This window comes from Clinocottus analis, unplaced genomic scaffold, assembly GCF_023055335.1.
Source record: "Clinocottus analis isolate CAN_PGR_092001 unplaced genomic scaffold, fCliAna1.0.p SCAF_8, whole genome shotgun sequence".
NCBI lineage: Eukaryota > Metazoa > Chordata > Actinopteri > Perciformes > Cottidae > Clinocottus > Clinocottus analis.
Window position 1 is genome coordinate 6508729 of NW_027176240.1, and position 15506 is coordinate 6524234.

Sequence of the window (15506 nt, forward strand, 5' to 3'; positions counted from 1 at the left end):
GGCAATAGAATGATTGTATGCAAGTAATATACGGTATCTCAATGAAAGTCATTTTGACTAAAACCTATATTTATTTGTATTAACTTCAGTAGTAGTCTGTTTTAATTTATATATTCATTTGGTGGCGTGTAGGTGGCTTTTTATCGGTAGGACAGTGGAAATAAGTTATTAAACTGTAGGAACTGTTGCCACTCGGTTGTTGTAGTCGAGTGGAGTTCACTGTCGGACCTAAACAGTGACGGACGGCGTGCGAGCAACGTCCGGGGAAATAACAAAAGTTTAGTTTCTTTCCCGCATTGAAATCTCTCCGGACGACATTGGCCTACCTTTTCACATCTAAAAAATAACAACATAAGGTAAGACCCAGAAGAGATTGTGCTGTAATACATCGTTTGTGGTTGACTGTGTTACCTCACGTCGGTCTTTACTTAACGTGAATACTCCTCTCCCACTTGTTATTTGGTCAGTCATTGAAACACCATAATGGACTGTCTGCAGAGGAGGGTGATTCAGGAGGACATGGTTCAGTACAAACTCTTCTGGATCAAGACAGACAGTTTAACTTCGCAGAAGACTGAGGAACATCTCACACATCTAGTAGAGGAGATTTTAGCAAAGGTTGCCTCACTGCTGATAAAATACATCTGGCAGCATCAGTCTTTCAACCTCAAGTATCATCCTGAGAAAGGTATTGTGTTGTCAGCACCTTAGAGATGAGTTTATTCCAATAGTGGTACCCATAATGATCTATACATGCATGTGTTCTATTGACAGGTGATGTACCTGCTCACATTGGAGGTAGCACTCAGTTTGGGGACAATGTGGAGGACGAGTGGTTTGTTGTTTATCTCTTGCAACAAATCACAGAGGCCTTCCCACAGCTCGTAGCCAGGTGAGACAAAATATGCTCTTAGTTCATCTTTTTAAAATAAATATCAAATGATTTAATTGCCATATTACAGTGCATAATAATGGGATGGGTTTCAGTTGTTTGATCCTCTGCTTCTAATTTTCATTTTGTGTTTGTGTGTGAAGCGTTGAGGACAACGATGGAGAGTTTCTTCTGATTGAAGCAGCAGATTATCTTCCCAAGTGGCTAAATCCAGACACCAGCGAAAATAGGGTGAGACGAACACATGAGATCTTTTTAGTCTTAGCCTTTTAAGTACAAACCACCTCCCAACACATACATTTACATTTTACATGCTTCCATTTTTCATGGCACATTAAATATATATATATATATATATATATATATATATATATATATATATATATATATATATATATATATATATATATATATATTCCTCTTGTCTGAAGTGTAACCTTAAAATTGTTTCACTAATTCTCTTTGCAGGTCTTCCTCTTTAGGGGAGAGTTGCATATTCTGCCATGTCCCTCCAAATCCAGTCCAGTGGGTTTCTCAAAAGATGAGGTTCCAAGTGTGGCACAAGCTCTCGTCCTGCTCTCCACCCACCCAGGAGCCTGTCGGGCGAGCCCCAAGATCTGTTCAGGTTTAAGGAAGCGATTAGAGGGGTGAGAGGATGTCTCCCTGTGTTAAACTCTATTTTTGAGAAACAAATGTGTTACAAAACCTTAATTGACAAGTTTATATGCTTTCCAGTATATATGTGCTAACCTTCATGACCTATTTTTTTTTCAGCAAAGAGGAAACAAGAAAAAAGTCAGAATCCAATTTTTAAACTGCAGAATCAGTGTTTGATACCATTTCACTACAAACGTGATAAAAAAACGCCTAAATAGTGACTCATTAACAGCCTCATGAATATTTTCTGCCAGTGGATTAAATTATATTTTCCAAAGGTATCACCAAGTACTGTAAATGCATCACTAAAAAACACAAAATCTATCTCTACTCTCCACTTAGGTACCCAGAGAAGATTGAAACTAGCCTCCATCGTGTCCACTGCTTCATACCGTCAGGTATCGCCACGGTGTTGGCACAACGACCAGACCTGGTCGCCCCTGCGGTGTCAGCGTTCTACCTGCGGGATCCAGTAGATCTGCAGGCGTGTCGAAGTTTCAAGACCTTCCCTTCTGACACAAGAGTCCTCGCCTCGGTAAACAGACTCAAAGATTCATGATCGAGAGGGGGAGGGGTTCCAAAGAAAGGGAATTATTTTAAAATACTGCTTCTCTGTTCACCCTCATCACCGTTTGTGTTTGTTTTTTTTAATTAGTATGTTCAGCTTTTGTTGACTGTCTTCATAACCTTCATACAAATTACAACGTGTACTGTATGAATATGTATTTCCAGGTGACTTTCACACGTTGCCTGTACGCCCAGCTGCAGCAGCAACAGTTCTCTCCGGACAGGAGGAGCGGCTTCACCCTGCCTCTTCCCTCTCATCCCCAGTACAAATCCCATGAGCTCGGCATGAAACTGGTGAGCCATCAGCTGTATTTTCTCTTTATTTTTGAGTGTCTTTTTGGTTCATACATGTATTTATTTGATAGTATGCAAGACGGCACTTCAGTGATTATATGTCTGTTTCTCTGTCATTTCCCACCCAGGCCCATTCCTTTGAGATCCTGTGCTCGAAGTGCAGGCTGCCATCATCAGAGCCCGATGCCCCCGTCAGTTGTAACCCTCAGTGGAAAGGCTTCATGGATAGTCTGAAAAGAAACGGCTACTTCCGGGTTAGTCACACTTTTTGGATGTTGAGGCCAAGAGGAATAGTAGTGACCTTAACACACACCTGTAATATTAGGTTAGGTGTAAAAGCACACATTCTTAAACATGTAATATACATTCATCCTCTGTAAGAAGATAACTGTGTTGTTGTCAAATGCAGGAAGAACTGGAAGGTTCGGCTCATTACAGGGAACTGACGAGATCTGCGGAATATTTCTTCAAACAGTCTGTCACCTCAAAGTCAAGGTGAGGTGTGTGTGTGTGTGTGTGTGTGTGTGTGTGTGTGTGTGTGTGTGTGTGTGTGTGTGTGTGTGTGTGTGTGTGTATGAGTGAATATGTCTGCCTGTGAAATCCAAGTTCATCTGCCTGAATCTACGTATTATGTCTCAGTGCTTCGTCCCCGGGTGAGGAGGTTCTCCAGCTGCTGCACAGATGCGGTCCGACCAACTTGGAGGAGCTGAAGAAACAAGAGTCACAGCTCCCCCAAGAGGACAGTGAGTACAAATCTGTCTTTTGAATTATAAAACCCTCTTGGAAAGAATTTGTACAAAGTTTGTAGACGCATCCTTTAGAAACAGTTGACACACATATTCAATATGTTGGGTAATGTTTGCTTGTTGAGATTGTACTACTTTACGAGCGTACTAAAGTAGAGCTGCTATGACCTCGCTAGAAAGAATACGGCCGTTGTCTCTGCCACATGGGACATTCTGCCTCCTGCAAAATTATTTTTGGTATGCATCCTCCATTCTCTACCCTCTCTCACTTTAGAGCATTTCACATAATTATGTTTTCCTTGTGTCCATCTCCAGGTGACGGCTGGCTGGATATCACAACTCAGGATTTGGAGCGTATGTTGCAGGAGAGGGGTGGGGCCAGAGCTGATGTCAGCAGTCAAAACTCCAGTTCTACCAAACGGCCGGCACAGAATGTCGGGGGTGCAGAGGAGACGAGGAAGGTGACGGAGGATGACAAGGAGGAAGAGGAAGCCGGTTACAGCCTAGTAGCAGTCAGTCAGGGGATGAAGAACTTCCTCAACGCCATGTCGTCGCACGAGGGTGCTGAACTTCCCTGGTGAGACTGACGCTCTGGCCAGTACACCAGATTGATTTTGACCATACTAAACAAAGATCATTAAAGGCACATTTAGGTCAATGAATAACATTATTGCGGGTCATTTTAGCGTTTTCTTTCTATGGGATACTAAAAGGTAATGGGCAGAAATCATACCCACACACATGTAGCGAGTACAGTAAATGGATGTTACACATGCATTGTTATCTCCTCACGGTCCACCTGGGCTCCAGATGTTGGTGCATGCACATTGTAGTCTGCCGAGCTAATGTATTCAAAATGCATTGTCCCACCAGAAGTGTTTCAGTTCAGGTTTCACATCGTTTTTCGTTGTATTCCAGGAGCAGCTCAACTCAGCCTTTTAGTTTTGAGCCTGACTCCATGGCCAAGGCACTGGACAGACTACTAGGTATGTTGAAGTTCTGAAAGATGTAAAACGAGATGTAAAAATACAATAAGAAACTTGCCACATCTTGAGTCTGTTTTATTTTTATTTTGTAGGAAGCAAAGAAGAGGAACTAGATTCAGATGATCTTGATGATGACAACTACGATGATGATGAGGAAGAAGATGGTGATGAAGAAGAGGTAGCTGAACAGGGGGAAGAGAAAGAAGGTCACACAGAGATGAACGGGACAGAAACATTGGACGGTCTGAGGCAATACATGGATCAAATGGATCAGGAGCTGATGAGCACTAATATCGGACACAGCTTCAATCCGGCGGTAAATTATATAATGACATACCCACATGTGTTCAGCATCAACCTTGAAATATATCATTCATTTTGAAAACACACGTGAAATAATGTGCATGTATCATCCTGAATCTAGTTATGGAACTATATTTGTCTTTTCCGCAGAATTACAACAATGCGGGCTCGAGCAATGGCTCCCCTCACGCCTCTGCTGCTGTCCCCGGAGAGGAGAACGAGGAGGAGATCCAGCCACTGGACGTGGATCTGAATCTGATCACAAACCTGCTGGAGTCCCTCAGCTGCCAGTCGGGGCTGGCCGGACCGGCTTCTAACCTGCTGCAGAGTCTTGGTATACACCTACCACCCAACTCTGACCCCTCATAAAGGACCAGGAGGAGCATCTGCATCTCCTTCATTCACATGGACGATACAAACTACTCGTGGATGTCGAAGATGTCCTGTAGAGCTTTTATTGAAAACAAACGGTTTCTCACTGGAACTTTATGTGTGCGCTGTAAAAACTGCATTCTTTAGGAATGAAAAACACGTTGGGTGCATTTCCTACGTCATAACATGAGAGCAAAAATCGTATTAAATGCATTTAAACCTGTCTTGTATGTAGTTTAAAGTTTACTCCATCAGATGAAGGTGAAAAATAACCTTTTTAAAAAATGTAATTGTTTGTTTTTTGTCAGCATTTAGAAAAAATAAATATTTTTGGAAATAAAGTCTCATTTCAGTTTATTAAAGGTATACATACACATCTTTATTGACATATTTATTGTTTTAAATGCATGTATTTTTTAAATATAATACATAGTTTGAGGAATGTAATTTGTCAAAAATAAAAGCATCTTATTAAATTCAGACACCTAAGCTTCTGGTAATAACTTCCAGTAGACTCTTAGAGATTGGTGTCGGCACCATTTAACTCTTTCCTTCTCATCTGAACAACATTACTAGTCAGATTCATTCAAAGGCAACAACGTCTACACACCTGTGGTTAAAAATGTATTCAGTCAAGGATCTGAGTTTGAATCTGTTTAACACGTTAAAGCATTTTCAATAGTCCAGTACAAATAAATATGTTACAGTTAATAAATCGCTTCTCATCTGTCAGAATCATTCAGTGGTTTAAATATCTTCATTTTAAATACTGTTCAGTAAACAATGTCATGTACAGTTGGGTCCAAAAGTATTCCTGTACTACCACAAACACTTATCAGACCAAGATGTTACAAAAAATAGCTCTCTTAGTTTTCCGTGAATAGATGCTTGTTATTTTTGTTTCAGCGCTAAAAGAGAACTTGTGTTGTTTGACTCGTGCTGCTGATCGGCTGACTGGTTTTATTGTCGCTGATTTGGCAGCGACCGCTCTCCCAAAAGGGCCACAGTCTGTTTTCTTGTTTGAAAAAAAGTTCCTTAATGGTTCTGTACATAACTGGAACAGGGCGATCTTGATCACTTTGGTCTGATGTTTTGTTGATACTGCGTTACAGATCAGGTACACGTGTTTCAGTCCTCTGACATTTACTCGTTTTTGCAAATATTTCACTACAAACGTCCACAAAGTTCTTGCTCAGTATAAGCGACAGCAGAAGAGACATGTATCACGAGCGTTGGTGTTTCAAATAAATAAGTAGAGCAAAAAAGTATTGCAATGATGTCTTGAATACGGTAAGTACATCCTTAACCTCTTCTGCATTTCCAATATGCTCTTCTGTTTCCTCTGCTGATAAGTCTGTTTTTTTTTTAAAGTGGCGCAGTATTCCATGTTGTGTTATTGTAAACGGAGAAAAAAAAACAGGATGTACCTTCAGTTTACAACTACTTCTCATTCCAACTGGTCACATTTTGTCAGACCCCTTTGCGCTGCTTCAGTGCACGGTGGCGGGTCAACAAACACATTGCTTAGGTTTTAGGCAACAAAACATCAACGTCATGGTTTGGCTTAAAACACCCGCGTAAAGTAAAACGGAAACTATGTAACACAATTAAGTCACAAACCCAAGAGAACAAAATGACACTGTGGCCATCCATGTGGATTCCATTACAACATACTCAACCGTCAACAATTGCATTAGTCCTTTTGAGTGAAACTACAAAAGCTGGAGGAACGGCTGCACCAGCTGTCTTGCCGAGTGCAGCAGCGCGGCAGCGAACGGTGAGACGCACAGAGCCGACATCCCGACCAGGAAGTTCAACACCATACCCAGCAGGAGAATAGCGAACAGGTATCCGTGGAAGAGCAGACTTTGCCAGCTGCTGTGACTCAACACCTGCCAGGGACTCTGCGGGTGCAGCAGCCACAGGAGGCCCAGCACGCAGCTCTGGTTGACCAGCTGGGCGTAGTAGATGTCACAAATGGAGGCCTGGGCGTCGGGGGCGTGGCGGTGCTCGGCCTCAGAGACTTTCGCCATGCAAGTCAGAGACAGACTGTGCAGGATTAAAGCCAGAGGTGCGTACATGTACTCCAAAAGCCCAACACCTGACAGACCCTGGGAGGCTGCAGAGAGGAAGAGAGAGAGACAGATTAAATCGAGGCGAAGAACCATCGGTTTCCGCTCGAAACGGCATCTAACCCTTTTACCCGTGACGACGAAAGACGTCCCGCCCAGCATGGAAATCGGGGCCGAGATGTGGAGGGATGGAGAGGATGCCAGCTTCTGAGAGAAACTGAAACCCAGAGTTACCATGGGAAGCAGGGGCAGGATGAGAGGGAAGAGGCCGACATTCGAGCTGTTAGCCTTGGCCCACATGGCCAGCACAGCATGGACGCTGTTGCAGATGGAAGGGACCAGCATCTTCTCACCCAGGGACCTGGAGTAATGCCTCAGAGGCACCAGATTCAGGACATGGAGGAGATTCAAAACTAAGATAGAGACCAGAACCTGGAAGAGATCATGGAAATATAAAGACAGTATTTATACGAAGCACTCAAAACTCAAAATCGAAGGCAGAAGTATTTATCTACTGAGATGAGGCTGCTAATTAAATACTTAATAGAAGTTTGTTCATCGATTTTTAGGCATCTGAGCAGACTGCGGGGAGCGTGAAGCATAGTGAAATCTCTCTTTTCAGAACTCATAAATCAGAGGTGCATGTGGCTAAGTTGACCCTCTATAGTTACATCAATAGTAAAGAGGTAACAGGCAGCCACACGCTTTCTTTACTGACCAGGTTATTTTTTAATTTTATTCACTATTGTTCTTTATAAATAGTCTATTTGTGAAGGAATGTTCACATGACATGTATAGTTATAATTATGTGCTTTGTATGGTCTCAATTGTTTTAATGGTAAAAAAGAAGAAGTAAATAAATCATATTAAAAGATAGTTTTAACCTTTGAGTGGGGCCACATGTATGTCTCTTTGTGTCGCTGTTTGGTTAAACATCGTGGGTCCTAACTGTTAATCAACACTGAACCCGTTGTGTCACTGCGCACCACCACTACCACATGATTTGTCCTTCAAACCAGCACACACACACACACACACACACACTGCAAATACTAACAGAGTTACAATAGCCTGCAGCCAACACTTCATTGTAAATGTATGAAGTTAACTGCCGCAATGATTAACAGCAATCCAACAGAATAAAAAAATTTTCTCGAACAATTGTCAATGAATGACACGTTATTATCATTAGTAGTAGTAGTAGTAGTAGTAGTAGTAGTAGTAGTAGTAGCATACTTTTTTTGATTCAGCATTTTTTACCTAACTGTACATACAGCATGTGTGAGGTTTTTTTTTTATATATGTGGTACTTCTGTAGGAACAAACTAGTTGTTTGACTTTTCCCTGTGTGTTGACAGAAATACTACAGAGACACATGTAATCGTAGTTGTATGCTCAAATACCCTGTCATGACACACAATACTCTCTGTGTACAGTACTTAACAGCAGGTGAGCCATGGTGTGCAGTGTTCTCTTTCAAGTACGCAGGTGCTGGTGGTTAGACAAAGAGTGCCTTCATATTTCATTGATTCAATAAATTGTGACTCGTCCTTAGAAACCAGACAGACAGCGCGCACCAACCTGGGCAAAGCAGAGAGCCACTGCGTATGGAAAGTGGTACTGTGGGATGAAGACGCTGGCCACAAAGTTTCTGAGTTTGTCGGCCAGGCCGTACACCATCACCACCGCCAGGCACAGGCTGGGAAGCAGGGCCTTTAGCGCATGATAAGACCAAAGAGTCGTTGGCGCTGAGGCACACCATTTACTCCTCCAGCGCCCTGAACTGTACACATGGGAACTTATTGTACAGGTCAAAATAACAACGACACCGATGAAACAAATCAACAAATCAAAACAAGAAAAATGTAAAACTAGCTTGTGCTTGAACTTTTTAACTCTGCTTTTCAAACGTGGCTTTGTGTGGATGCCAGGTTGAATGACAGGCTTAGATATCTGCTGTAATAAATCAAACTACGCACAATAAAGTGCAGCTATAAATTTTGGCAATGAAGATACAGCTGTCTTTATCGTTTGCCTGCGTTGTTTCCAGAATACCAACAATATTAAAATAGATATTATTAAAATAGGATTACCTTTTGCCTATAGACATGCTGTCATTCTGTGCAGATGTTGCTGCGAGTGGAAAAAAAAAATCATTTCACATTCGTGTAACATTACAGGCATTATGCATATGTCCTCCAAAAAACGGAAATACACACCTGGGTTAACCATTAGCTGTGTCTTCCTCACTAGTCACTGCAGCTGTGCTATAACTATGCAGGTGACCTGTGATGAAACTATGTCAACATAAAAGTGTCCTAGATCCAGGACTAAATCGACGCCATTACCAGCAAAAACAGCTCCTGACTTCCCCCCCATGGTTTTATTTGGTTGTAGGTGTTTTAATTAGGTGCTACGTATTCTTCCCTTTTAATATGTCTTTGAAAAAAAAATATATTGATGTATGTATCTGTTTTTCCGTCAAACGGAAAACCCCGTTTTCGATGCCTAAATAACATATTCGTACTTTTTATCGAAATATACATATTGGTTTTAATGTCTAAGACTATGTACGGTAAATATCTTTCTTTTTGTTAAATACATTTTTTTTTAAAGTTAAAAGATTATCGTAATAATAACATCGGGAAAAAAACATAACAAGACTACCAAGTTAACCGCTGCTCTAAAGAGAAACAGCTATTTACAGAAAACACAGTTAAATATATATATTTTAAAACTGTGCACTTTTTTTTCGGATACAAGCAGAAAAGAAAACGCGTTAGACATGAACTCTTCTCACCATTTGAAGTTCGTCATGAATCCGTATGTCATCTTCAAACTCCAACCATCCCCTCTGACGGGGCTATACTTCTACAAATAATAAAAACGCTTATAATAATAATATAAATCCACTTTGGTCTGAACAAACGTGTCAGTCCGCTTCGAGAGCCTCTCTGCTGATAGTTGTCGCGCTGTGTCCAGATGGACTTTGCTCATCCTGCTCTGTTGCTCTTATCTCTTTATTGAAGACGCGAGCTCGCTGGACAGTTATTCAAAGTCTGCTTCGACCAAGATACACAGGAGGCCACTGGGATCATTGTTTGCCGACGTGTTTCATTACACAACGCGTGTGGAAGTGACAGACAGGACAGCGTGTTGCCCTTGCGAGAGGAACGCCACCTTAATAATAGATAGTTTAAGTGTGTTGGTGTGTGTGTGTGTGTGTGTGTGTGTGTGTGTGTGTGTGTGTGTGTGTGTGTGTGTGTGTGTGTGTGTGTGTGTGTGTGTGTGTGTGTGTGTGTGTGTGTGTGTGTGTGTGTTCCTGCTGATGAGAGTAAACTCCCGCGTTGACACCTGTTAGTGGCTGTTTGCCTGCATGGCATCATGGAGTCCATGAGGGAAACAGACTCAGGCTGAGAGGTGCAGGTCAGTGCACTGGAGCAACACTGTGAAGGTAGATTTGTGTCTTTTTTTACCCCAGCAAATTTCTTTTTTGTAATTAAATTATCTCCAAATCTTTGCTTTCAATTCAAAAAATTGTGTCAAAAAACGCTCTCAAAACTAAACTATTTCTCCAAAAAAAAAAACGCTGAAAAAAAAAGAAGAAAAACGCTGTCAAAACTAACTAACGCTCTGAAAAAAAGCTCTCAAAAAACCCTCTCAATCAAAAAAGTTAAAGGTTGATTATTTTTTTTGTGAGAGCTGATTTTAGTTTTTAGAGCGTTTTTCTTTTTTTCGTTTTTTTTAGAGCAATTTTTGGAATTGAGGGCAAAGATTTGGAGATAATTTATTACAAACTTGAAAATTTGGAAATAATTTACTTACAAATAAGAAATTTGCTCGGGTAAAAAAAACACACAAATCTCCCTTCATACTAAATGCCGTTAAGATGCTTTCTCTAACGGCTTTCATGTGGTTTTAAAAGAAACTGTAGTGACTGAAGCACTCTGATATGTGGACATATTTTTTCTTTAATACTTAGTTGTGGATGTGTTCTTCATAAGTTCACCAGCAGGGGGCAGTCATGCTCTGTTTCGTCTCGTCTCACGAAGCTTTAGAAGCAGGTTTTTAGGAAGACAAAATATTATTAAAATATGACAATAGTGTTTTGAGGGAATTAAATTAACAAAATATTTTTCTAAAATAAGTCGGTTTGGTGTTGAGACTTAACCTTGAAATATGATTCATTTTCAAAACATGTGCAATGTGTGTCATCCTGGATCTAGTTAGAAAACTATATTGGTCCTTTCTGCAGAATTCTGCACAATATATATATATATATATATATATATATATATATATATATATATATATATATATATACATACATACATACATACATACATACATACATACATACATACATACATACATACATACATACATGCATACACATTCATAGCTATGTTACAAACTTCTTTATTTCAATGAGGCAGGATGAGGTTAAAATATCAGAAATCGCTTCTATCTGCACTTTCTGGGCCACTGTTTACTGTTTTTCTGTTTTCTTTAATGTCTTTTTTTTAATATTCATCTTTGCTTATTGTAAACAAGCATAAGGCGCAGAAACAGGGGTCAAATTTGAATGAATGCTGTTGAATGAATGTGTCTTTTGCATGTTTGTGAAGACACAATTTGATTAAAAGATGCTCTGATCCTGACGGAAAAGGAAGCTTTTTGCAAACGAAGAATACAATTTATCAATTCAATGTGTTCATGAAGCAACGCCAATATTACAATTGCTCTTGCCAAGGTTTATTAACCATTCATATGGACATTGCAGTCCTGACTTAGTAGCCTGGTGTGAACATTTATGTATCCCCATGTATTCTTTTATCTTCTGTCTTTTATTGTCTAAATACTACATTCATCTTTGTCTGTTTTTGTTTTGTTTTAAAGAGCAACTTTAAACATTGTCCTGATCAAATTTCCAGGTGCACTGCAACTATCGGGAGTTAATTTGTGTGAGGACTCCTTTCCAGGTCTCTCATTGATCACCTGTCACAGCCAGCTACCTTGGTGCTCTTTTAGAGCACTTAACCGTTACTGTGTTTCCCAGACTACCAGCTAATTTAAGGGCAAGGCTGAAGCAGCGCGGGGGAAGAATCACAGCCACAAGAAATAGTGCAACGTGGAATTTTTCAAATCTTTTGCCTTCCTCTTGAGATCTCCTTGTTTCTTAGTTCAGCATGTTTTTCTAATGAGGGGCTGCTGGGATCGGCTGATGCGTCTGCCAAATGACTTAAACAAAATGGGCGTACTACTGTCCAGGTAAAGAATTCCTGCCGGTTATTCAAATTGTGATGAACAAAAACAGTGCATTGGTGAAGTGTCTTGAATTGTTTTTTTTGTGTGTTTGATCTCCGATAACGTTTTCTGCATTACTGTGCTGAGATTGCTCGTCTCTGTGTGCGTGTGTCTCCGTGCGTCAGAGTGAACAACAGTCGGAGGGGAAACTCCAGCGAGCCTGTGAACACATCCCAAACAGTGAGCCGCATCTGTGTCAGAGAGGTCAACAATGACCATTCCTCCATCATACCTGTTCAGAACAAAGGTAATGGAAGTAACTGTACTTCCAAATGTTTGCACACACTGTACACACGCAGACAGACCATATACTCTTTGAATTTGTCTCCCAGCACCGTCTGAGCCTGAGAGGGTTCTGGTTCCTGCTTCTCCAGTAACGACGTATGTGGAGAGAGGATATGTCTCGTCACAGCAAGTGTACAACCTGCTGAGCGCAGAGGACGGCCAGCCCGCCCTGTATGATCCGTACTATATCCTCATCCTGGACTGTCGCAGCACAGAGAGGTCGGTGCTGCACATATCCACTGCACTGGGTGTGTGAGTCAGACACTATAAGCGAATGACAGTGAAATGCATCCTGTCGGCAGCACCATCTGACCTCAAACGTTGTCTGCTTTAAATCAACACATCTGTCTTAACAAAAACCTCACAAGTGAAGTATTTATGGTCTGTACATTACTTTAGATCGCTGTTGGTTTTCTTGTTTGGATGAACATGATAGTGGAACGTTCGTTTCAGCTGTAAGGTGACGTCAAAAAAAATTGTAGAGGTGATTTGAAGCACAGTTTTTGGAACTATTTACCAATTTAAAGGATCGTTTTGGTGATGTTTTTCTCCATTAAAAAGATGGAAACTAACAATGAATTGATTCTACCAGCGAGGATTGTCTGTGTTTTCAAACCCTGACATGCTGTGACTTGTTGCTCCGTCCATTGTTGTCCGTCGTTGAGCCACCTTGTTGCAGCGTCCAACATGTTCCCTATTTAAAATGAAGGGAGTTCATTTTGAGCCAATCCCAAATGAATACAATTCAATTGAGTTTATTTTGTGTACTTTTCCTTTTGTCTTATTAGTATTTATTCTTTCTATCTCCAGGAGGAACAAATTGAGTTGAGTCTTTATATGGAATTTATTGCCAATAAAAAAAAAAAAGTATGCTTTAAGAAATCTATTCAAGGACAACTTTGTGCAAAGTTGATGTTGCAAGTGATGATACATGCTCTTTACGAATGTGTGAGTCAGGTACGAGGAGAGCCACGTGGTGACGGCGCGGGCCGCTGTGACGGTGATCCACCCCGTGCTGGGCTGTCTGATCAGCTGCATTGAACTGCAGAAGTATTCTATAATACTGCTGTATGCCGAAGAAGGATGCAGCCCAGGTCAGAAAACCACATTCAGACACTAATAACGAGCTGACATTTTAGGCTTTTCCTGAACCGTCTTGATGAATTGTCTGGGTCCAGACCTTTGAATCCGCCCACTACTCCAAGTTTGAGTTGACAACTTATCATCCATCAGGTCAATGGGTCAATATTTTGATTCACTAACGGTGAAACTGATGACATTCCCGTCAGTCTCAACTGTTCCTGAGTATTTGACACAGCGCTAACATGCTCAACTAACCCAGTGAACATAGTAAACATATATCTGCTAAATCTTTGCATGTTAGCATTGTTGTAAGCATGTTAGCATGCTGACCTCAGCATTTTGCTCAAAGCCCAGTGTGCTGTATAGTTGTGTTGACATCTGCCTGACTATCTGTATTGACTCCTTCAAGCTGTCTATGACTGTCGCTGTCATTGTTGTGTGCCTCTGTGCATATTTCAGTGGGCAGTGTGAAGGCCAGGAAGGACTCCCCCGACCTCCTGCACTGTTTCTTCCAGCTCAGTGGTTTGGGAATGGACCCTGTGATCCTGCTGGGAGGATTTTCAACTTTCCGTGCCTTCTACCATTTCCTCTGCACACCACGTATGGTCCTGTTGGAACCTGAGCGGCACACTCTCACCATCTACCCCTCAGAGATCCTGGAAGAAGCTCTCTATCAGGGCTCGGCCTCCCAGGCCTCCGACTACCGCATCATCAAGAATCTACACATCACACATGTGGTCAATGCCACCGCCAACTGCCCTGATGCCTTCCCCAACATGCTGTGCTACCTGAGGCTGTGCCTGAGCGACGATGCCCAGCAGGACCTGGTGGAGGCACTGCCGCTGGCCTCCAGCTTCATCAACTCAGCCCTGAGGGCTGAGCCGGCCGGCCGCGTCCTTGTCCACTGCAGTGTTGGCAGGAGTCGCAGCTCGGCACTAACGCTGGCCTTCCTCATGGAGCATCGACGCTGGTCACTGCTTCACGCCCTGCGCTGGTTGAAGGAGAAGAGGGCGTGCTCGGCACCCAACGTGAACTTCCTGCGTCAGCTGCTCATCTACGAGGAGCTGCTGTTTGGGAGCAAGCTCACCTCCCTGAACGACATCCTCCGATGACTGGAGTAAGGAGGGGGAATGGAGAGCAGGGTGCACTGGACCAGAGGCGGATTCAGAATGTGGCTTACAGCTGGAAAAATTTGGATGGGCCAGAATATTTTTTCAGCATAGGAATAAAAAGTTATGAGGAAAAAAAAATGCCAGACTGGTAGTGAATTTAAGTATGTCTAGTATCCATGTATTCATTGTATTGTTATTCTATTAGGGGCACTGTTGTTTGGATTACTTCTTACGCACTTTTTCATATTTTTATTCCTGCTTTATATGCTTATGTTACAATCATTTGACCAAATATTTTGTTTCAATACTTGTTGAATTTTGTTCTACCGTTTGTTGAACAAAAAAGGAGGAAAAAAAGTCCAATGACTGGACTTTTTCCCTCCTAAAGTATCTCAAAACTGTGATAGAATTCCCTCACACGTTTGACATTAATCTAGTTTCTCCGTCAAATCTCCTCAAAATGTTTCTTGTGCTATGCCTCAATGAAGACAATACGAATTATACAGCTATTTCATTTTGTGATCTCAGCATAATAGAATCCCTCTTACAACATTTTGCTTGATAAGAAAGTATTTATTAATAAAGTGTAATTATCGTGTTTTACATGAGAAATGTGTTTTCTTCAAATCTGTTACATGCCACAATGGTATTATAATATAATATAAAATAGGGAGCATTATTCATGTTCGAAAAATATTTAAGGAGGCTTGCAGATAGTCTTTGTTTATCACAGACATATACATTCGCTAGAGTTTACACAGCACATGCCATTGAGATTTGTTGTATTGCAGCAAACAGTTAGCCTCTCTCTCACACCCTCTCTCTCTCTC

At 41.4% G+C, this 15506-nt stretch overlaps 2 protein-coding genes across 2 annotated transcripts; both read left to right on the top strand.

Moving 5' to 3' along the window:
- The first annotated feature begins 159 nt into the window (after positions 1-159).
- On the top strand, positions 160-5040 carry ecd (ecdysoneless homolog (Drosophila)). The gene is made up of 14 exons (XM_068568182.1): positions 160-356; positions 468-688; positions 775-892; positions 1036-1123; positions 1361-1539; positions 1892-2084; positions 2282-2410; positions 2539-2664; positions 2820-2905; positions 3050-3153; positions 3472-3733; positions 4075-4142; positions 4235-4458; positions 4596-5040. The coding sequence occupies exons 2-14, from the start codon at positions 484-486 to the stop codon at positions 4812-4814; spliced, it is 2001 nt and encodes a 666-aa protein (XP_068424283.1). The 5' UTR covers positions 160-356; positions 468-483; the 3' UTR covers positions 4815-5040.
- Positions 5041-12024: 6984 nt separating this feature from the next.
- LOC137780215 (serine/threonine/tyrosine-interacting-like protein 1) lies at positions 12025-14947 on the top strand. Its single transcript, XM_068568652.1, has 5 exons — positions 12025-12160; positions 12322-12441; positions 12542-12700; positions 13439-13575; positions 14024-14947. Exons 1-5 carry the CDS (start codon positions 12090-12092, stop codon positions 14674-14676), a joined length of 1140 nt encoding a protein of 379 aa, XP_068424753.1. The 5' UTR covers positions 12025-12089; the 3' UTR covers positions 14677-14947.
- The last annotated feature ends 559 nt before the right edge of the window (positions 14948-15506 follow it).